This window comes from Lygodium microphyllum, chromosome 6, assembly GCF_053477565.2.
Source record: "Lygodium microphyllum isolate KBCC chromosome 6, Lygodium_microphyllum_v1.1.10, whole genome shotgun sequence".
In the NCBI taxonomy this organism is placed as follows: Eukaryota; Viridiplantae; Streptophyta; class Polypodiopsida; order Schizaeales; family Lygodiaceae; genus Lygodium; species Lygodium microphyllum.
Genome location: NC_141140.1, coordinates 90,631,126 through 90,654,927, shown reverse-complemented (window position 1 = coordinate 90,654,927; position 23,802 = coordinate 90,631,126). Strand labels below are relative to the sequence as shown.

The 23,802-nt window shown below is 43.2% G+C and overlaps 1 protein-coding gene across 3 annotated transcripts in view; it reads right to left on the bottom strand.

The window, feature by feature from the left end:
* The window catches only part of LOC148034795 (S-adenosyl-L-methionine-dependent methyltransferases superfamily protein), an 89,597-nt gene that overhangs the window by 39,819 nt on the left and 25,976 nt on the right, over positions 1-23,802 (bottom strand). Inside the window, exons 4-8 of one of the 3 annotated variants that reach the window (XM_087679767.1) lie at positions 10,455-10,680; positions 10,194-10,328; positions 6,445-6,679; positions 6,120-6,306; positions 1,305-1,573 (exon numbers count right to left, since the gene is read on the bottom strand). In XM_087679767.1, coding sequence (XP_087535893.1) covers positions 1,305-1,573; positions 6,120-6,306; positions 6,445-6,679; positions 10,194-10,328; positions 10,455-10,680 — 1,052 coding nt within the window. The remainder of the gene's footprint in view (positions 1-1,304; positions 1,574-6,119; positions 6,307-6,444; positions 6,680-10,193; positions 10,329-10,454; positions 10,681-23,802) is intronic. The other 2 variants (XM_087679766.1, XM_087679765.1) reach the window with 2 other exon arrangements.

Genomic DNA, 23,802 nt, shown 5'->3' with positions numbered 1-23,802 from the left:
CCTATGATTGTAACACCCCACAGACCTTGTGACACACATCGCATTGTTCTGTGTGGTTTTCCATTTCCATTTCATTTCTTCTCATCCCTTTAGCTATTGGAAAATGCCATAGGGTTCAAGACGTTTCCAAAAGAGCCCTGAAAATGCTATTTCATGGCACATCAAACTCTATGCTTGTGACATGGGATTGCTTGGTTCACATGACTATAACATGGGATGGATTTTGGGACACATGAAAACGGGATAGGAACAAGAATTGTCATCCCCTCTCACCATAAGAGGGGACTCTAACACGGAAAGGGACTAGGATAGTATAGGGATGGGATGGAACTGGGACAAAAAGCTAGAAAATAGATGTCCCATGTTAGTATGGAACATGGACAAAGGCCTAGCCTGTGGAATTGAGGATATACATAGGAGAGATTGCCATTTCATCTCTAGTCAACTCTTGAGAAGGATTGCCATACAATATTTTTGACAGTCAAATGCACCTGGGGGCACTGTCACAAATACAAGCTGACAGCTAGCATCATTGCTTGTATTTTGGATCATTGGTGTTATCCCCTATAGAGAATCTCACCAACATTTGGACAGAGATTGTCTATACTCTTTGTAGGAGGTATGAGAGGCTACAACACAACTCAAGGACTATGAGTAGGAGAGTTGCTTTTCTCAGGATTTGGGATTCAGCAATTTCTTTCACTATCAGCAACACATGGTCTGGCACTATAGACCTCCTGATTGGCTATTCATTCAGGCCTTGTGATAGACTTCCCTTTGTTGTATATTGCTTCTTTTGGAAGTCTCTTACAAGGCTATTTTTGTACTTTGCCTGGGGATATTTTGCCCCAATGGGGATAATTACTAGAATCATTCTTTGTCTAGTAGAAAAAATTCCCCAAATCTGCAACTTTTGCCCATTTTCACTTCTGTTTCACCTTCCATTTCCCCATTGTCCCATAAGTACGAATCAAATTGTATTTTCTTTGGAAAAACAAATTGCAATAACTTTTTTTAACATTGTTACAGTCTCATTAAGCAGCTGAATTTCAAAACAACCTATGTTACATAGCCATTTGGGTCTATTTTAGACCTTGCTTGTTATCACAAGAAACTCTTAGTGCCTTTGTGGCCAAAATGGCCTCCTTATAGCCATTTTTGAGGTGATTCAAGCTTAATGATGAAATTAAACACTGATAATGGATCCTGTTGGCATTATTGTCAAAATCTCTGCATACAGCTCACTCTTGAAAATATTCAGATCTTAAAATGTGCCTGCCTTGAGATATTATGAACAGATCTACCTATAGGTCTCCACAATCAAAAGCTGTTTCTATATATTTGGAAATTTGAAGAGTTACAACTTTGTAACAAAAGACAAAGCGCACTTTTCGGTTCGGGGCCAATTTGGGTGGATCAAGAATTACAATATCCCATGACCTTCCTTTGGAGATGGCCTGCCTCATGAACTCACTGACATCAGCCTTCACAAAGTAAACAAGGTTCGCATCAAGTTTGTTCAGCTCCCTGTTTGCATTGGCAAGTTCTAGGGCTGGTGAAGAAGAATCCACCCCTGCCAACAAAGTAGTTGTCATATGGCAATCACATTTTCTGTTTAGCACTTTGCAATGCACAGTAGAAATAGACCAGCCACTTAAAGAGGATTACAGGGCAGCAAACATTAGTAACTAGTTGCCAACCATGAGTATAGAAAAGATTACCATGCTCAAAACATATAAATAAAACACAACCTGCCAGACCCATAAACAAGCAAAAGATTTTCACCCCAACTTCCTGTCTGTCTGTCGTATAAACGATATGCTTGACTCTCGATCGTTCTGCAGTGCCCCTGTGCAGCTGGCTGTCAAGTGTCTATGTATTTATGGACAGCCAATCTCAGGCATTACAAGAAGAAACTGTACTGTTGAAGATACTTAGTCCTTACAGTCATGATCATCTACAGCTTGTCACTTACAACCCCAGCCTAACATTTTACTTTTCATCACTTTCACCTAAGTATGTTCAGTTAGCCCTAAGAACACATTCTGCAATTGTACTGCACATAGTATTTTCTGTACATTTCCATACGATGGAAGCAGGATTGGAGCATGACTCAGCCCCTGGGGGTGGCCCTAATTTTATCGTTAAAAAATGAACGAAGAAATATACATTGTCCAGTGAGTTATAGGATCTTAAACTTCACATTTTAAATTTCAAACTTCATTATCCTTGCATGAGAGAGGGTTTTGCGAAAGCGCCAGGCTTTTAATGTATGTGTATCGGATGATTTCACTTTCCATGCGTGTACCAAGTGATTGATGCTGCATGCTTCCAGCAGCTAACGTGTTGTAATAGAAGTGCTCAATGTTAACTATCATGAATAGTTCTTACAGTGTGATAATCACTACTGCATTGGCATCCATATTGCAATTTTGGATAGGCTGCTGTATAGAACTGTGCAAGCAAAACACAGCTTCACAGTAGACATCATTGCATTGTATTGCAGGTTTCTCACATCTAGCATTTTGTGTTTGCAAAGGGACCCATGTCAATGAGTGGGTGACATTGGCAAAAGTCATACAACCTTATGCCGAATAGGTATTTGTGGATGCCTGGCATCAGTTTGGGTCTAGGCCATTAATCGGGGCATTAAATGTCAAATGGTGACATTGGGACTAGACATTAATTATGAAATTAATGCTACTCTTAGGCCAATGAATGCATGGGACAATTAAATGCTTAGTGGAGTTAGCACGACTAATGTTAATAGGCACTACCCAGTTCTTGATTAAGGTCAAATGGTATCATCCGAATTGCCATTAGAGCAATCAATCAAAAGATACTCCTTTCAGCTGATTTTCTCTCATCTACCAATCATCCCTCAAAAGTTTTTTGCCAATTCCAGTTTGGGGTGAAGACCAATTGCAAAAACTACTGCCGAAACCCTAATTTAAGGTAGAAATTAGGGTTTCCACAGCCACGTCGGGATCCTGCTTAATTATTGAAGACCCAAACTTTGGAGAAGCAGCTCAAGGCAAGATATTTGCAGCTAAACCAAGGTGTAGCCCATTCTCAAATTATTGTGGCCCACATGCCCAATTTGTACCCAGATTGTTGTACTATCAAGGGGCAAATTATGCCTAAGTAGTACTAATCATTTATGACAACCCACTGTATTGAATTTGAAGAGGGATCAGCTTAAATCTCTTTAAACTTCAAATTAAAGTGATATAGTTAAAGAAATACCGCAATAGGTGCCACTCATTGGGCCCAATCCAACATTGGTTGTCCAAGATTAAGTGAAAAAAAGTGTATACATCCAAATTTTTATAATAAACCTTTTGTATATTAATTGTTACCAAGATATATTGGCTCAATGATTCCAAATTAATTTGATACTCATGTATTTTGAAAGGCGATTTATATTATTTAAGTGTTTCAAAATATTTTAAATGTTCATCTTTCTATCTAAGAGTAGTCAATGGTCAAAACGCACTATAATTATACTTAGGTCATTATTAACAAGATACCCAAGAGAAATTAAAAGTTTAGTCGTAATCAGAAAGCTCAGACGACTAAGACTTTTACACTCGAATAGTCACATTGACTAGAAGCTCATATAATGAGTGGTTTTAGAAAGTGAAATCAAATGCTCATGATCGAAGAAACAAACCATGAACTAGTCAATCTATATAATGAAGCTCTCCAGAAGCTAAATTTGGCGACTCTTAAAATTTAAGAGGTTACTATTTTTGGAAGTTGCTTAAATATAAAATCCCTTCGTCTCAAAGGCTTCGAAAATTCGCAAAAGGAAAAATTTTGTCTTCAGCAAAGCTATCTCAAATTCTTAACCATCTGAGAGATTTTTAGAGTAGAAGGTTTGGAAGCTTCTTTCTCTAAAAAAGTCACATGTGGCATCTAAAATAGGACCTGTCATTTTGAAGAGACAAGTGTCCCTACAGTTGTCATCTATAGACTCTACTTTTCACTTTTGAGCACCCAAGCCCACACTTATGTATTGGATATCTCTCTCTTCATTTGGAATAAGCTCACATGCTGAAATTTCAGCCACATGCTTTGTATTCTTCTATCTATCTCTCATCCAAAAAGCACTTTTTACTTAGTTTGATCTAATCCAAGCACTAAAGAACAAAATCAACTTGCTACTGGACTTTGCAGAAATCAGGGTTTCAAAACCCTAATTTTCAGAATTGTAGCAAACCAGACTTTTATATATGATTCACGCACTTCGTGCTAGTGGTTTTGTTTCAATAAATTTCTTTAAAGGGGGAGGGGCTAATTCCCCTCTCAACGTGGTGTTCTCTCTCTCTCTCTCTCTCTAATTTTCATGGTCATAGTGATCAAGTTGGTTAAGTTCAAAGTATTGTCATTCTCACGTTCTTCCCTGCACTTACAATTTTTGTATTTTAATGCTAGCTGTAATTCGAGTTAAAGCAGGTTTACACTACTCTTGCCAAGAAGAAAGGCTGGTCTCACTCCTCCATATCTCTTCAGCCTTGGGACAATCCCATAGGCAGCATATCTATGTCTCTATTGGCTCTCCACATCTCACGTATGCCACTAGGTCCCTGCCATATCCAAGCCAAATGCTGATTGCTAAGCTCTTGTGAGCTAATAACCATAGGAAGAGGAATCTTCCTAGGTCTAAAGTTGTCATCCAGCCTCCCCCAAAAATCTGATAAGAAATGGTTTGAGATGCCTAGACTCTACCAATGGAAGGTGACTACTAGCCGAGCTCTAATCCTGCTCATCTCAATCCTCCTCCCAAGCCTCGTACTGTAGCCAAAGAAGGACACATCGCTTGGCCTATCAATGAATGGGATCCCTCCACGCCCACTCTCCTACATTCCGCTATAGTCTCGAGAGACTTCCTGGACCAATATACTACTTCCTCTCACAATCTGCTACTACTCTTATCTTCTACCTGGAGCATCCTGTTTGTCTACAAGTCCTCTGTCTAAGAGTGTAGCCTGACTCAAATCTCAAATAGTGATTGAAGAGAAGAGGTTCCCTCCTCTTCTCTTTGGCTATAGTTGAGGATAGCTAAAATCTAAAATGATCACAAGTCCTGTTTCAAGGAAATATGGCCTAGGCATTTTACATTTCTATCCAAAGTATTCAGAACTCAATGCCTTAAGGGCATTTGCCCAGTTTGGCATTCCATAGACAATTAAGTTGCATGTAGCATATACTGGCTTTGCATGATCTAAAACTTTACAAGCCTCCCATGGCTGACAACAATGCCTAACCTTTATCAAAATATACTCCCTCCTTCCTCATCCATGCACCGTCCCCACTTTTCAGAAAACCACTTGCTTACCAGAGGGGATGGGCCCCACATCCCCAAAAAATTACAGTGCCATGACACTGGCCTGCTTACCCTAGTAATCTTGGGCCTTGACTTCTGATAAGATTGAGCTATGTTATACATGTCCGCACGAGCTCCTTTAACAAGCAAACAAACTATAAGATTGCTAGCCTGACCTCCTGAAGACTTCGCTTGCCTGCAACCGTGAGTTTTAAGAGGAACAGAATGTCCTGTGCTGCTTTTCATGTGCAGTACAAGGAGCTTTTGTTTTTGGAACACGTTCAAAGTGCTGCCAGCAACATGTGAGCTTTCACCCTCAAAAAACCTGCCACCTTGTCTCTAGTAACATGCGAGGCTTTCACCATCAAAACACCTCACCGTCTCCTGCATTGATAGTCCAGGACATCTGAAACTCCCAACTGTCATCTAAGGTCCTCCAATTTCCCACACCTGAGACAGTAGCCATCAAAACACCCCCTGGTAGCAATGAAGCCACACCATTCCCAACCACCCTCAATCACTTGGGTCAGCCCTCAAAAAGACACACACAATAAAGGAGGAACATCTGAGCAAAATAAGGTAGCTATTCCTTCTCCATTTGGGGACAGATAAGACGAAGCACAATCTCTATATCATCAGCATAAACATTTTTATGCCAGACTTAGGACTCTGTCGATAAGAAACACTGTTACCCACAAAATGCCATTCAACATGAAGAATGTTTAAGCAGACCTAGGACTCAACTTTTAGACCATTTTCTTGGAAATAGAACCTCAAATAGGATTTTTACCTGTCACCTGCATAGCTCCTCCAATAGCTGTGTTCAATGCAAACCCACCAGTATAACAACACAAGTCTAAAACGGTCCTATCCTTCACCACTGACCGTAACCAAAATCTGTTCTCTCTTTGATCAGCATAGAAACCGGTTTTTTGTCCTTCCAAAGAAACCCTGTAAAGTATACCATTTTCCACAACCTGAAGTCACAGATGTTATCAAGTCAGTATAAGCTAAAAGAACTTGCACTTCCAAGTACATCAAAATACATGGTGATAATCAGGACTCAATTCATTGTTTCTTAAGTAGTCTTACTTAATGCTAATTAAAGTATATACCTGTACTATATCACCATTATCAGAACTAGCTGATAATACAGGTGGCATAACCAAGTTTTTTACATCCATTCCTTCTTCCCTTAGCATTTCAGTGGACTGTCTCCAAAAGACTCGTTTACATCCAGCTATTTGCAGTACCAATGCCTCTATAGTTGACCTGAACTTTTCCACCCAGGCAGCAGAAGATGCAATAACAGCATTTCCCCCGAAGATGTCCACTATAAGTCCAGATAATCTGCATTTATGTTCAGATTTGAAGAGAGTAAATTTCCACTTATAACACAAGATAGTAAGGATCCTAACACTGCAATCAAATGCAGACAACGTATTCAATTAAAAGTCAACCAATCTATCTTAAGTGTTTTAAACAAATCCTCTTCGAGTCCCACTACTCACCCTTTCATCAATCGACTACAAGGCACTAGCAAAAATGATCAACTGAGCAAACTCAACCCCCTTCTCCTAGACATCATTCATCCTATGCAAACACATTTCATAGATCAATACTTCCTGAAGGAGACCATGACTTGTCCCGATTTCATGCTGTAAAGGATCTCTGATTCCAAGCAAGCTTCTAAAAAGTAGATTGGACTTTCTAAAGAGGATCCTAGCTCATCAGCTTTTCATAGCAGTGGATCACTAGGCTACCAACCTTGTTTTTGGTCAGCTCGCAATAGAGTGCTCATTGTTTCATAGATTGAAAGTGGAGGAATACCCCCTCAAGAGTTCAATCAGCAAGAGAACCGCTTCCTTTGTACCTCTTCCTTTTTTTTAAGAACGTAATGCCATACTTCCTCTACTCTTGTTCCACAATGTTACTTGGCGAGAGACACCCAATGCATAGTGAGACTAAGCTGCTAAATTCACAGGCAATCTGGGCAATCTCTGCTAAACTTGCCTTTTAGAGGTAGTGACTATTGCTTACCATGATGAGGCATTATCAGACATCCTTTCAGTCGCACTTTTGGAAGTGTCTCTAGAATAATTGGTCCTCAAAGCAAGTGCCTTACTTCTTTGATTGATTGCACACCTCTAGCTTGGCTAATGGGAACTTGGCTTGCACATGTACAGCAAGATGGGATTCAAAGACGCTCAGGGCTCAAAACACAGTCTTTGACCATATGAAAGGCACATTATAGTGAGATCAGAGGCATCTCAAAGCATTGTCTGATGCTGTAAAGAGCAGCTAAGCACATCATAAATACAGTTGTTGAGGGAACAACAAAATCTGGTGGGCTAAAATGCCAAACTATATGGAGTGGTAAATATAAGCATTCATGTGCAAAAAGAACTCTACAACCAGCTTCAAGCTTGCCTACAGATATGGATATTCAAATAACAAGTATTCGCATACTCAGCATGGATTTTTCCATGTGATCATCTGCTATGAAGGCCTCTCAGCTTCTACAAAAAAGCCCCTTAAAAATGTCCGGCAGTGATTTTTCCAAGGCTCCAAAAACAGTATCTTGCCCATCTTGCTCAGAATTGTCCGGGCTTTGGTGAGTGACAAGAGTCCAACCTTGCTAATATAGCATTGGCTAGGGCAGCTCATATCTCAAAGCTGTGGTCTTCTCCAAATCGACAGTCTAGATTGGGGAGAAGGATACAACTGAGCACAATCAAAGTAGTGCCAGCAGCATTGGACTACACAAGGAATATCACAGCCTTTCCTAGCTAACTTCTAGAGGAGATCGAAGGACAGTTTTAGACCAAGAAAGATCTCACTCTTTGTTTGGTTACTAGCTCAGAGATGTTTCACAGTTGTTACACACAACTTAGCTTTGGTAGAGACCTTGTCCCTTATGTTGCATGCAGGGAACCCAAGGAGACACAGACACTGCATTTGGGAGCCGCAAGACTCCAGAGGTTTGGACAAGAGCCCTTAGGATGTTGTTGCATGGTACTGCAGAGACTATAATTGTTACATGGGGGACAGTTGCTTGGGTCACAGATCTCTAGAGGCCCAACTTGCAAATATGAGAATGTATAGGAGTGTCATGCTTACCTTGTGTCCGAACAGCTTGTGAGCAAGATCATCATTTTAGATTTCTTGCAGACAGCGTGGACCCAAGGGCATTGTCAAATATGGGAGCTCATAGCTAGCATTACTGCTTGGTACATATGGACCACAGATGCATCCATCACATAGATTTATTGGAAATAACTACTGCAAAGACTCTCTCTAGGATTCAGAAACAGATTGTCCACACTCTCCATGGGAGATGGGAGAGGATACAGGGCAGTTCGAAGACTATGAGGAGGAGAGATGCTTGTCACAAGACCTGGGATTCTGGCAGTTTCTTCCATTGTCAGTACCAAACAGTCTGGTACTATAGACCTCCCAATTAGTTATTCATTCAGCCTTGTAATAGACTTCCTTGTCGTATATATTTTTTGGTATGGAAGTTTCTTACATGGCTGCTTTGTGCTCTGTATTTGCCTTGGGATACTTTCAGAGATGATTTATTAGTAGGTCTTTCCTTTCTCTGAAAAAAAAAGGGAGACAAAGCACACCCAAGCAGTAAAGGTGATATTGTGAGACAAGCGCTTATTAGCACAGCGAAGCTTAGCTTTTGATTTCCTTTTGAAGATTTTTGACATGAGATGATGGTTTCTTTTATACCACGCATTCCCAGCTATTTAAGTCTTCTGAGCTTCTACACATGATGTACAAACTCAAACTCACGGGTCAATGGTACAGAATTGCAAGCTGCCCCTCAAACCATGGACTGCTTGGCAATCTGCTCATCCCCATCCACTTCCATGAGGATCATCTGATGTAATGTTCAGGACTATTCTGAGCCTAAATACAACCACTCTGATTAGCTTCTCATCAACCTCCACAAGAACCATCAAGCTTCTCGGACTGCAAATGGAGAACAAATGTCTAGTTAAATGTACGGTTCCTTGGGAATTCCCAATGTGGAGGTTGACTGCACAAATCATGATGAGCTTTGGAGTACCAACATGTCAACCCAATGGTTAACATGTCCCCCTTCCCTCTTATCAATCGGTCACTGAAGATCAAAAGGAGTAAGGACCCCTATATTTATGCCACCAACAAAAGCACATATACACCCACTTCAGAAAAAGTGATCCTGAGGAAGCTCTAAACTTTTATAAGCGAAGCACACAAAAAAAAAAAAAATGGATTGTAGATTATCATCTAGCCAGAAAGAAATCAGTGCAGTAATTTATAGAAACACCGGTGTATGGCAATCTGTGCGGCATGATTGCCATCAATCATATATTCCAGACATCCTGAAATAACATGTTACAAATAATATCTTCCAGAGATCCATACATTCATGGAGAAATGGTATCTAAGAAATTTCAACTTCCTGCTCTTTTGAATTCTATGAAAAATAGGTTAAATAGGCAGGCCCATAGCAGTTCGCCTTCATGCTAGAGCACCTTGGACATGCAGAAGCCGTCATCTTTTCTTAAAGAATGTCTTGGGCTCCAACTAGGCATCCCCCAATGAACACATTCTATCCATAAGGCAGCTTACTTCTTGGAAATTCCTGAAGACCCTCTACTCACCATGTTGGTTTGCATGATCCAAAATCCATCCTCAGTCAATTAATTCTGCAGGAAAAGAATGTGGACTTTACAATATCAAATGCTAAGCTTGTACAAAAGAAACCAAGAGGAGCTACATAAGCAATATTCATCCTTGAAAGTTCATGTAATTAACAGGCCGCATCCAAACAGAGAGAAGCTACATGAACAATCTTCATAAAACATGCCTATCTCCTTCACTGTTCACAAGCCGGTAAACATCAGTATTGTTAGCAGGCAGCCCCAAGCGGGTGCGCAAGTTCACTGCAGTAGTAATTCTTGATTCCAAAAGCTTCTCAACATTAAGCAGACATGAAGGATCCCTGAGAAAAGTGGCAAAAAGAGAGAACGTCAGTTTTCTTTCTTGGAACATTTAGAACCTCAAGCAACAAAATAGTTTCATACAAGACCAGCAATGTCAACATACAGTACACATTATCTAGACCTGCCTTGCTACCTCATCCTCCATTTGCATGATTCTGACACAAAACATGGAAACAGAATTGTACATTCCCCATGCTATAGGGTGCAATGCTCCATTTGTCACCAGAACAGCATCGCCAGATTGAGGAGCAGGCCTTCCAATAATACAATCAACTGCCCCATTGTATACCATGGGATTGCCAGTTTTGAATAACTGCACCTTTCCTTTCTTAAGAACTACCTTAGGTACTTCTGCAGACAAAAACAAAGTTGAAATTTAATTTATCTATCTTTTTTTTGCTAATTCTGCAAACAAGTAACAGCAAACCCACTGAGTGATGAGTGCAATCCAATTTGTAAGATTGAAGAATGTGCTGATCATATTGGCAAATCCCCAAATTAAAGGCTCAAAAATTGTGCACGTACCTCATGAATCAAGCTCAAGATCAAACTTGTAAGCCAAGTCAAAATAAAGCAAGAGAGTCAGTTTCATGTTTTTAGACAACCAATTCACCTACTTGCACTAGAGTCATCCCGGCAGCTTGCAGCATTAGGTAATCCTAAGTGCTGGTATGCCCTGATTAGCAAATGGTTACAACTGCATGGCCTGCAGATGGACCAACTCCCACCCCTACAGTACAACTTGGACTCCCCTTTGCTAGAGTTGAGCCAAAGTGAGCTCAAACAAGATCATCCAGATGAACATACTTCAGCTACACATGTGACACAGTTCGTCACCAACCAAGAATGGAGTTTTACCAAGAGCATACTCTCCAGCTATCGTCCACTCAAGGTACCTGTCCCATGGAGTCAAATGTGCTATTGTCCAAATCTGCACATCCTTACACCAGATGAGAATCAAGACTGGTTGATGCGGGGTTTCCCCGCTTGCTCTCAAGGATCTGTTTTGCCAGCTATGCCACTGACGCTAGAGACTGATCAGCACTAAACATGCTGCTGCTCAGTATCTATGAGATCTGAGGACGATTCTTTGCCTCTTTCAGGATGGTTTTGGCGCCCTAACCAGAATGATAGGCTTCCAAAACCAGTACTGTCTTGAGCTCTTCCTCAAAGCTGCACCTAAATCAAGACCACAGTCTACATGCTACAATCAAGACAGGGGGCCAACAGGCGAATACAGTCTCGCTGACTTCTTTGGAGCAACAACTCCAGACACAAATGATCAGCATGTACCTGGACCCATTCGGCCACCCCAGGGGTTCACCATAGATAGAGCAAGAGAGCTATGCAGAGCACAGCACCCATAAAAGAGACCTAGATTGAGATACCACCAGAGGATTCAAGCAATCTCAGCACAATACAATGCACCACCACCCCGACAAGTCAATTTTTCTATGCTGGATGGTCCCAGGCAAAACATCATGGGATAAGGCCAAACGCCCCTCACTGCAATTTTTACCAGTTTCACACATACAACAGATTTATTTTCTCTAATAATTGTATTTGGCCATTATCACATTTTTACCACAAGTTCTATTTTTCCGATTTTCCTTTTTAGCTTATGCTTTTATTTTATATCCCAAACACTTAGTTTTCCCTTAGTTATTTGCATGTATCAGTACTTTTGTCTCAATAGGACATTTTGGCTTCTACTAGACATTAATACATCTCTCTCTCTCTCTCTCTCTCTCTCTCTCTCTCTCTCTCTCTCTCTCATCAATGCTAAGGTTCAATTTCTTGCAGTTTATCACTCATGCTGGGACTTGGAGTTGAAGAAGCCTTCGAAGACACAATTTGCAGCCATGTGGCTTTTCCTCGGGCATCTCTATGATGTTCACAACAAGCTCCAAAAGATGGATGTGAGGGGCATTGTCATTGCCGTCACTTCTATATACAAGCTGCTTCACATGACCAACATGGAGGGGTCTACTATTGGCCTCCTCTATCATCTTATGGTGGAGGCAATAGTGAGGACTTGAGATACAAGCATCAACCATCTTGGATGGAGAGGCTTTTTCTAAGTGGTAATCTTTTTCTTTCTTTTTCATCTGTTGGGTATCTCACACGCCTTACTTACGCCTACGCTCATATGGGAGTGTGCGGGTGATCACTAGGACACTGGGGCACTTTTTACTCTCGGTAGGAGAGGTTTTTTCCCCCAGATTATGTGTACTATTTTGTATGTGCTTGTGGTGCACACTTACGGGCACTTACTGTGTTCGGGTGTGAACAGCCCCTTATAACCCTAAGGTATAAGGGTTATCATTTGTACTTTCACCTATACTCTATTCAGTACTATTGCATTGGGTATCGTGCTCAACTCTGTCTCTCACTCTCACACTGTCTACTGCACTTCAGCTGCACCTCGATCCTCTCCCATCTGACATTTGGTATCAGAGCTGGTCAGCAGCTCTGTTCGGTTCCCGAGGACTTGCGTCAGCACTGACAGCTCGTCAGTACCTGTCTGGTACAGCACGTGCAGCCTGTACCTTCGTCAGCAGCCACGTCACTTGCAGCTCAGTCCTGCCCGTCATCAGGTCATCAGTCACTCAGCGCCACGTCACTGCTAAAGGCCACCCGCCACCTGTCTATCAGAGCTCCCGCCTCTGCCGCCTGTGCCCGTCACATCCTGTGACCCCGTCACCTCCTGTGTGTCGCCTGCAGCCCCGCCAACTCCGCCAGCTGCGCGCCACCTACAGAGGTCGCTGCCACCTGTGCGCAGCTCCGTCTGAGCGCCCGCCACCTGCTCAGCCTGACGCCGCCTCTGTCCCCTGCTGCGCCCCTGGACCTGCACGCCTGTACCTACACGCCACCTGTGCAGGGCCGTCGCCTCTGCACTCTGCTTCCGGCAGGCGCCAGCTCAGCCAGCGCCACCTCCCGTGGAGTCCGCCATTTGTGCAGTACCCTAAGGCGCCGCCGCCTCTGACGCGCCACCTCGAGATTCGTGCTAGTCTCGGGATCCATGCCCGTCTTCGACCTGCAAAGGTAACATTTCTGCATTTTTTATTTCCACACAGGGATTCGTGCAGCAACAGCAGGTTCAGTTTTCAGCATTGGGAAACGTGCTGTGTCTGTCTGTGACACATTGAATGCACATTCTGGGGCTTTTGTAACAGACATTTGTGACAGAAATTTTGGGCAGAAAATTTTGGGGCTTTTGATGTTTTAGTGCTGCTGAGCACTAATTGCACCTTGGGAAGCGTGCATCAGTGACAGTTTTTTTTTGACAGAGTACCCTTTGCACATTAATTGCAGACTTGTGTTTGCTGCAATTTCTGGAAATTTGCAGATTTCCAGCCCGTACTGCATTGACATTGCTCTATTGCCTTTTGGGAAATAATGGCAAATCAGGGAGGAGATGTATTCACCTATGTGTCCAAGGAAGACCGATTGGATGGGAACAATTATTCCCTTTGGTCTTTCATGATGAAGAATGTATTAGTGGCCAAAAATTTGTGGGATTATGTCAGTGGAGAGGAAGCACGACCGGGAGTTGTGGCTCCCGCTACTCCTCCTCCAGGAGGACGTGCAAGAGGGCAACCTCAGCCCCCTCCACCTCAGCCCGCTCAGCCACTTCCCCCAAGAACTGCAGCTCAGAAAGCTTGGGATACACGGGATGCACAGGCTATGTCGCTGATTGCATTGGCAGTTCAGCGTTCTATCATTCCTCATATTCGTTCAGCAGCTTCTTCACAAGAAGCTTGGTTGACATTGGAGCAGATGTTTGCAGGAAAGAATGAGACTCGCATCTCTTTCTTGAAGAAAGAGCTAGAGACTCTAAAGATGAATGAGGGTGATTCTATGCAGGATCATCTCAACAAAATTCAGGACTTGCGGGAGCAACTCATGAATGTGGATGAGTACTACTCAGATGCGCAGCTGATTTCTACGACATTGAATTCACTGCCTCCCTCTTACTTGGCTTTTCATACTGCCTTGAACCTCACTATGAGGATTTCGAAAGAGCCCATCACTTTCATTCAGCTTGTCAGTTTGCTTCTAGAGGAGGAGCAAACTAGACGGAACAGTGGTGTGGATGGTATAGCCTCTGAGCAGGCTTTTATGTCAAGGCAGAAGGGTAAAAACAGCCAAGGGAAAAATGCTTCGCAGAGTTCTGGTAGTAGTAGCACTTCACAGACAAGTCAGAAACAGGGGGGCACGCAAGCCAAGAAAGGAAAATGCCATTACTGCAAGAAGCCTGGCCACTATATCACTGAGTGCAGGAAGCGCATCGCCAAAGAGAAGAAGAAGGAGTCAGGGATGTCTGTTTCTGCAGCTCCTTCCACTGCTAGCGAGTCCGCGTCCTTTGTTGCAGCCAGGGACTATTGTTTTTACACTTGCAGTTATGATGTCTCTTGGGCTGATAGAGCATTTAGCTCTACAGACGATGCTGACACTTGGTTCTTTGACAGTGGTGCTTCACGGCATATCACATCTCGTAGAGATTTGTTTGCTTCTCTTGGTGCACCTCCCGTTGGGAAGTCTGTTCAGTGTGCTAATAATGCATCATACCCTGTTCGTGGTATTGGGGAGATTCAGCTTACAGCCATTGATGGCTCTATTCTCCGCCTACAGGATGCTTTGTATGTGCCTGGCATTAAGAAGAATCTGCTTTCCATTTCTTCTATGGCACGTTGTGGTTTGCAGGTCACCTTTGATGATGACCGTTGCATGGTCCGTGACAAGGAACACATGACATTGGTCTTGACAGGTTCTCTGTGCCATGGGTTATATGAGTTGGATGCTCTTTCGGTAGATCAGTCTGCATATTTGACATCCACTCTTACTCCTGCTATGTTAGAGGCAGAGTTATGGCATGCTCGTTTGGGGCATGTAAACTATGGCAGCTTGATGCTATTACAGCGTACTCAGATGTTGGATGGATTACCTCTCTTGGAGAGACCTCCTGAGCATTTATGCGAGGGTTGCATTTTGGGGAAAATGCATCGTTTCTCTTTTCCCCGTGATGTTGCTTTTAGAGCAACAGCCAGATTGCAGCTTGTGCATTCGGATGTTTGTGGGCCCATGCAGACACAGTCATTGGGTGGTTGTTACTATTTTGTAACATTTATTGATGACTTTACACGTTTTTGCTGGGTCTACTGCTTGAAAAAGAAGTCAGAAGTGTATGATGCATTTTTGGGTTTCAGTGCACTTGTGGAAACTCAGTCTGGTTGCAAGATTAAGACTCTCCGTTCGGACCGAGGGGGGGAATACATGTCCTCTATGCTGAATTCTTATTTGCAGCAGAAGGGCATTATCCATCAGTACACTACTGCATATACTCCACAGCAGAATGGGGTAGCAGAGAGGAAAAATCGGTCACTCATGGAGATGGCCAGATGTATGCTGAAGGCAAAGAGTTTGCCTCATAGTTTTTGGATGGAAGCCGTCATGTGCGCTTGCCACATTTTGAACAGATGCCCTACCAAGGCCTTGAAAACCGTCACACCTTTTGAGGCTTGGCACAGCCGCAAACCTTCTGTTGGCCACTTCCGTAATTTTGGGTGTCTTGCATATGCCCATATTCCACAGGTACTTCGAAAGAAGTTGGACAACAAGGCTGTAAAATGCATCTTTATGGGATATAGCAGCGAAAGCAAAGGCTACAGACTCTATGATCCCGTGACCAAGAAGGTTTTTGTCAGCAGGGATGTTGTATTTGATGAAAAATCAGAATTATCCTTGGCTGGTTTTGATACATATCAGGCTGCCCGTGATGTCTTTGAAGGGCTGCTGCCCATCACATTTGGTGATTCAGCTGGTACTTCAGCAAATGAACCTAATGTTCAGCCAGCTGCTCCTATGGAACATGCAGTAAATCAGCACATTGCTGAAACTGAAATTCAGCAGGAACTTGTACACAGTCAGGAAGCAAGACAGGTGCCTAGATGGTACACGCAGACTATGAGAGATAGTCATTTGGAAACACCCTTGGCTGGTCGTACTCGAAGGCAAACTCGACTGCATGATTCAGCACATTCCATGGAGTTTGTTATGGCAGCATGTACTCATGATAATGAGGAGCCTGAATGTTTTGAGGATGCACGACATAGTGTGCATTGGATGGCAGCCATGCAAGCTGAATTGGATTCTATTCATAAGAATCATACTTGGGATTTGGTGTCTTTGCCAGTTGGCAAGCGTGCCATTGGTACGAAATGGGTCTACAAATTGAAAAGGAATGCAGATGGATCCATAGATAAGTACAAGGCACGGCTGGTAGCTAAAGGCTACGCACAGAAAAAGGGCATTGACTATGAGGAGACCTTTGCTCCTACCTCCCGTATGACGACCATTCGGTCTATGATTGCCTTGGCTGCACATTTTGGTTGGAAAGTGCATCAGCTGGATATAAAGACTGCATTCTTACATGGGGAACTTCAGGAAGAAGTGTATGTACAGCAGCCCATTGGTTTTGCAGTTGAAGGCTCAGAAAATTTAGTATGCAAGCTGAAAAAAGCTCTATATGGTTTGAAACAAGCTCCACGAGCTTGGTACGCAAAGATAGATGCTTTCTTGCTTAGTCAGGGGTTTGTAAACAGCCCATCTGAGTCTACCCTTTATGTACATAAAGAGGGGGGATCCATGCTGATTTTGTGTCTATATGTAGATGACCTTTTGCTCACTGGAACACATGCTGATCAGATTTCAGCATTCAAAAATAATTTACAGCAAACTTTTGACATGTCTGACTTGGGTATTTTGCACTATTACTTGGGCATCCAGTTTGTACATGATGCTAGAGGCATTGGATTATGTCAGTCAAGGTACATTGGGCAACTTCTTGAGAAGTTTGGCTTACAGGATTGCAAGCCAGTTTGTACACCCATGGAACCTGGGCTCAAACTGTCATTACATGATGACAGTGATTTGTTTGATATCCATACTTATGCTCCAGCAGTGGGATGTCTCATCTATCTATGCCACACTCGGCCAGACATACAGTTTGCCGTTTCAGTTTTGAGCAGGTATATGCATCAGCCTCGTATGTCGCATTGGCAAGCTGTGAAGCGTGTGTTTCGTTACTTGCAGGGTACTAGAGCTCTTGGATTGCTTTATGCCAAGGGGGGACCACTGCAGTTACATGCTTACAGTGACTCTGATTGGGCTGGTGATTTTGATACTCGTCACTCCACTAGTGGCAATTGTTTCTTTCTTGGCTCATCATGCATTTCTTGGCTTAGCAAGAAACAATCCACTGTTGCCACGTCGTCATGTGAAGCTGAGTACAAAGCAGCCTTCACTACTGCAGTTGAGTGCGTATGGCTTAGACGCTTACTTGCTGATTTGGATGTATCTATTATGGAGCCTACTCCTTTATATACTGACAGTCAGAGTGCCATTGCAGTGGCACGGAACCCTGTGTTTCATGCTCGCACGAAACACATAGAGATTCACTACCACTTTGTCAGAGAGAGGCTACATGCAGGTGATATCAGCCTTGTCTACTGTCCTACCACCAGCAATGTGGCAAACATCTTCACCAAAGCTCTTCCCCGAGACAAATTTGAAGCATTTCGCGATGCTTTGAATTTGACGCCCTTTGGTGGCGGATGATCCTTGTACACTTGATCACTCTTCACTCCAGGGGGGTTTGTTGGGTATCTCACACGCCTTACTTACGCCTACGCTCATATGGGAGTGTGCGGGTGATCACTAGGACACGGGCACTTTTTACTCTCGGTAGGAGAGGTTTTTTCCCCCAGATTATGTGTACTATTTTGTATGTGCTTGTGGTGCACACTTACGGGCACTTACTGTGTTTGGGTGTGAACAGCCCCTTATAACCCTAAGGTATAAGGGTTATCATTTGTACTTTCACCTATACTCTATTCAGTACTATTGCATTGGGTATCGTGCTCAACTCTGTCTCTCACTCTCACACTGTCTACTGCACTTCAGCTGCACCTCGATCCTCTCCCATCTGACATCATCATGATGCATGCTTCTTTTAATTTTTAAAATTTAGAGGCTTTACCAATGAATCCCTCTTTCAACAAATTGTGGAAGCAAAAGGGGTGTCCCTTTGATCACTATAATTTATAAGCTCTACAAGGAATGCACCATGGTACTCTTCCGTCGAAGCCTTTGGAAGAAAGGCATCACAATTAGTGAGGACATTAGCATCCATAAAAAGAGAGGGTTTTTTCCATCTCTTTTTTGTCAAAAAGAGAATATCATCTCTCTTTGGCATGGTATCCAAGATGTCACTAGAAAGGATATAAGAGAGACATTTAGAGGGAGAGAGAGAGAGAGAAGAATATAGATGGATGGTGGAAAGAGAATTTGTGAGAGTTGTTTGGCTACCAATTGCCCCACCTTCAAAAAGTGGCTTTAAGCATTCTTGTGCAATTTGGAACAAAATCTCAAATCTCTAAAAATATTTAAACTGATTTTCGTTGCAAGTTTGATTCTTAAAGTTAAAATTTATTTTCTTTTCCAACATGCTTTAGGATTGCTCATTGGGTGCATGTGAGAGGAATTGGTCCACCTATTCCCTCATGCACATCAAAATTCGCAACAAATTTAGCACACAACAATTGGAGCGACTAATTTATAATCGCTCAAATTTATGCATGCTACATGGCCTACATGAGATGTCGATGGCAAAACAAGTATACCATATTTATATACTATTTAGTTCATTCATGAATCATGTAACATGTTTAGGGATGTTTTATTTATTTGGTCTAAGTTATTTATCATCTAAATGTATAGATTAATGTAAATAAACTCACACTCTCCGCTAGCACACTTAAAAAGTGACTTATGAGAGAGACTTGGAGAATGAGTCAATTTTTTGGATATTTATTTGGAGCTTGAGGAGATAGGCTGGTAGGTCTCTCGCACTCATATACACCTGTGTGTCATTGTTCACCCTCATGCCACTAGTTGTGGAGATTCTACTTCGACATTGACACCAGTTACCTGTGGTGATCGTGGGGCCTTTAGGTGCTACACGAGGTATAGGAGTGACTCGAGATGCACTCCTAGTGTAGCACATGAGGATATACCTATCACTACATCCCATATAGAGCTTAAAGAGATCGAGTATAAAGAAAAGGGCAATGTACTTAGTGAGAGTGATTTTGTTGAGGAGGGTGATGACTCCTCAAGTGGCTGCAAAGATACTTCTAGCTCCAATGCCAAGAGTGTTGTGAGTACTTAGATAATAGAGCTTGTGAGATTGATCATATATGTCACATGATCCATTTTTGTATACCTTGGTCCTTTTTGTATAAGATTGCTAACTTGGCTCATGAGTCGTAATAAAGTTGTTGGATTTATACTGTACTCTTATTTCAAATGTCTTTTGCACTTAATTTTGAGTAAAGTCTCTAAAGCTATGTTTTAAATCCAAACATTAAGTATAGACTTTAAATTATATGTTTAAAATTTTTTCTCCAAACATAGCATTGGACGTGGACCCAAGATTTATTAGTCTGACCATACTAGTATCGGACGATATTAATTGGACACCATCCAACATGACAACCCTATTCATAAGAAAGATCTAGGAGACCCCATCCTAGTCTCAGCATAGGACCATCAAGAAGACCCCAACACTCTTGTTGCCTATATCCACACGAGGGACACTGCTTGATCACGACATCCAACTTGGCCTATCCCGCCACCCCAAACCGCAACATAGACGCCAGTACCACATGCATGTGTGGTTACAAGAGATCATTGCTCAAGCTAGAGTGAGGTTGCATGCACCTCCATGCTATCCTTTCGCATGTACCTCCATGATATTCCCTATCAGTGGCTTTACACCTCATAGAGTGTAGTAGATTTTGTACACTAGGATTCTACCACCGTAGATTGTATCAACTAGGATTTATCACTTTAGTGTGGCTTATATTAATATTCTCCTACACTTACTATTCTTCCAGAAATGGTTGTAACTCATGGTCTTATAAGTCATTTCCGCCTTTTGCAAACATAAATATTTCATTTCATCTATGTGTGTGTGTGTGTGTGTGGACCATGTCACCACACCCATACCCATCACTAGGGAGGGTAAAGGCCATGGGAGATGAATCTATCGTTGCTTCGTGGACTTCTACAAAGCTTTTGATATAGTCCCAAGGGCCAAACTGATGCAAAGGTAAAATTGCATGAGAATATCCAAAGAGCTCACCTAAGGATTTTAACATTGTATGATTAAGTAATTGGCAAAGTACGGACACTTTAGGGTCTTTCAGCTCTTGTTTGATCCACCATTGTGGTGAAACAAGAATATCCTCTCTTTCTTTTTTCAAAGAAGAGAAAATTCTACTAATAACACTTCAAAAAAAAAAACTAAAGGTACTCTCGTCATTGTACCTACAAACGTGCTCACTCTCTGCTCTTCTCTCTCTCACTCTCTCTGTCTCTCCGCGACTAAGGAACACCTACTATCTTGATTTCGTGCCTCCCGGTCACTACAAACTAGTATCAGAGCGGACAAGAGACAACTCAGGTGTTACAAGAGTCCCAGGTGGACTCGACGAGCATCAATAGGCAATCAGGTACGAGCGGCAATTGCTGGCAGGCAACAGTCGACAGGCAATGAAAACAATCGACAGCTGCAAATATCGTGGGTAGTCACAGGCAGTGAGGACAATCAACAGCTGCAGGCATCATGAGCAAGCGCAGGTAGTGAGGACAGTCGACAACCGCCATGCGAGACTCTAGCGAGAAGACAGGATAAGCGAGGCATAGGTTGCGTAACGTGACGGGCAGCAGGGTTGACGGGCAACCAGCAGGCGGTTGTTTGGCACATGCGACAGGTCATGGACCTGAACGGCTATTGACCCGTAATTCTTATTTTTTCTTTTTCAAAAATTTTGAGCTTGCTTTTGCCTCCTCTCCTCCGGATGTTCACACGTGCAAGCACAGTGTGCAAATCTGTGCAAATTCAAGCCCAGAAATTTGGGGCTTTTCCCAAATTTGGGGATCTTAACACAGAACTAGACAATCTGACTCAGAAACTTGCAAAGTCGGTGCACATTTGCTCAAGAATTTTGGGGTTTTTCACATTTTGGGAATCCCTAAGATCCAAGATTTCCACTGGAAAGGGAACCTACAATAAAGAACAGTAGACAGAGTGAACTAGAGAACCCAAAACTCAACCTTGGGAGAGAAGCCACTAGCTCCGTGCATCCATGCTGGAAGGAATACGAAGGCCTCGTCACCAAGTCGTGGCTAAACCTCCGAGGTCCCGATCTAGGTGGTACCTGAAGATCCTAGATATCAATAGAAGGGATGACTAGTCGAAGACAGCCACCCTAAGAAAGTAGAGGATGGGTGAAAAACTTCATGTGGAGTAGGTTCCCCCTCTAAGGTGGGAGGTGGAGGGGCCCCCGCTGAAGTCGAAGAAGAAATAGATGCCCCCTTTGAGGACAAAGAAATAGCATCCCTCTCTGAAGTAGATAGAGAATCCAAAAACTCATGGATCACGGACTCCGAAATGTCTGATGATGAAGGAAGTGCCGCCGGTCGTGCCGAAGAAGATATCTGGGGTGCCGAAGAGCTCTCAGAAGTGGCCTCTCGAACCTGAGTAGTCGAGGGTGGGGAAGGGTGGGGCTCAGAATGAGCAAGAGGTGGGCAACAGCCGCTGTCCCTCAATGGAGCAGACTGGGTAGCCGAAGAAGAGGAAAGAGTCGAGCAGCCACTCTCTCTCGAAGGAGCAAACTGACGAGGAGACGGTATCAAACAATCACTGTCTCTTAATGGAGCGCCCTGCAGATCCGTAGGTCGTGGAAGCCACTGTACCTAAAAATAAGTGGGAGCAGACGGCCGCTCGCATTGCGACGATCTCCAGGAGCTCGTAGCACTAATCGATCCTCCATGTACTCGAAAGGACTTAGTGCGCATTGGATGCGTCTTATTGCCTTGAGCATAGTACTCTGATAGCCGATGTAGAACGATCTCTGTGGCCCAGAAAGGAGAGGTGGCACAAAGAGTGCCAAGTGGAAGATGCATATACTCCGGGGGGTGGGGAGCAAAGGTCCAAGTCGGCAAGCATCGGTGGCGTGTCCGGTGATGCTACAATAGGAGCACCCAGTAGTTTGGTCATCTATTGGTAAAGAAGCCATGGATACTAGTGTGTCTGCTGAAGAAGGAAAAGGTCAGCCACCATGAACCACGAACCGCAATGTCCGCCTCAAGGGGTGTGAGGGCAGTGCGAAGCACGAACCGCAATGTTCGCCTCAAGGGGTGGGAGGATAGTGGAAGGGCTGGAAGTGAGCTGCCAGTGGTGGGAGGAGGATGCAACTAGCAGTAAGAGGTTGCAACCAGTAGAAAAACGCAGGTGAGAAGAGAGAAATACTAAAAACGCAGGTAGGACAGCCTGCAAGAAAGAGAAAGACTAAAAACGTAGGCAGCAAGTGAGAGAGAGACTAAAAACGCAAGAAAAAACAGCAACAACAGTCAATATACTGAAATCAACTCCGAACAGTGTGTGATAGGCTAGAAACAGGCCCTAGACTATTATAGACAGCAATGGCCAGCTTGAACCGCGATGTCCTCTGCGTCCAGGGTGTGGACAGCAAGCTGAAATACCTGAAATCTGCAAAAACGAGATTGTTTTCTGAATGGAGAGTGATCAGCAATAGTCGCTCTGCTGTAAACAGCTGCAAATTGCAGGTGGAAGGCTGGAAACAGGCACCAGACTATAGATAACAGCAAGGGACAGCTGAGACTACGATGTCCTCCGCGAAAGGGGTGTGGGCAGCAAGCTGAAAACACCTGAAACCTGCAAAAACGAGATTTTAATACAGTCAAAAAAGAAGAGAAGTGGACGCCGAACCCGCCACCGGCCTTTACCTTCACTAGAGTGGAGGATCTTTACTATTGTTTGAGCAGATCCAGCTCTGATACCATGTCAAAAGATGACGTACCAGCGACACAGTAGGGTTTACGAGGAGGAACACGGAGTAAACTCGGCAAACATGAAGAAGAGAAGAGAAAAGAGAAGAAACTCTGATGAATGGAATGATGAAGTTCCGAATCATGGAGTGAATGTGATACAAGGGAACAAGGGTGCCATAGCACAAGGAAGATGATGAAGACAGCCACGAACCACGAACCGCAATGTCCTCATGAAGGGGTGTGAGGGTAGTGGAGAGACTGGAGAGACTGGAGAGTAGAGGTGATGGACTGAATGAATCAGCCGTAAAGAATGAATGAGAAAATGGCCTATAAATAGGTACGGTCAGTCTAGGATGGCGCTCCTTTTTAGGACTGTAAACCCTAAACATAAAATGCAGAAACGCAAAAAACGCAAACTGCGGGTGAAGGGTGAAGGGTTTCTCAACACCCTCATCGTGAGTGGTTCTCTGACTATACAAGGGGTCGACATGGTGTTGTCCATTTTAGGGACAACTATGCATGTAACATTGCAGGTATTGGCAGTGTGCAGTT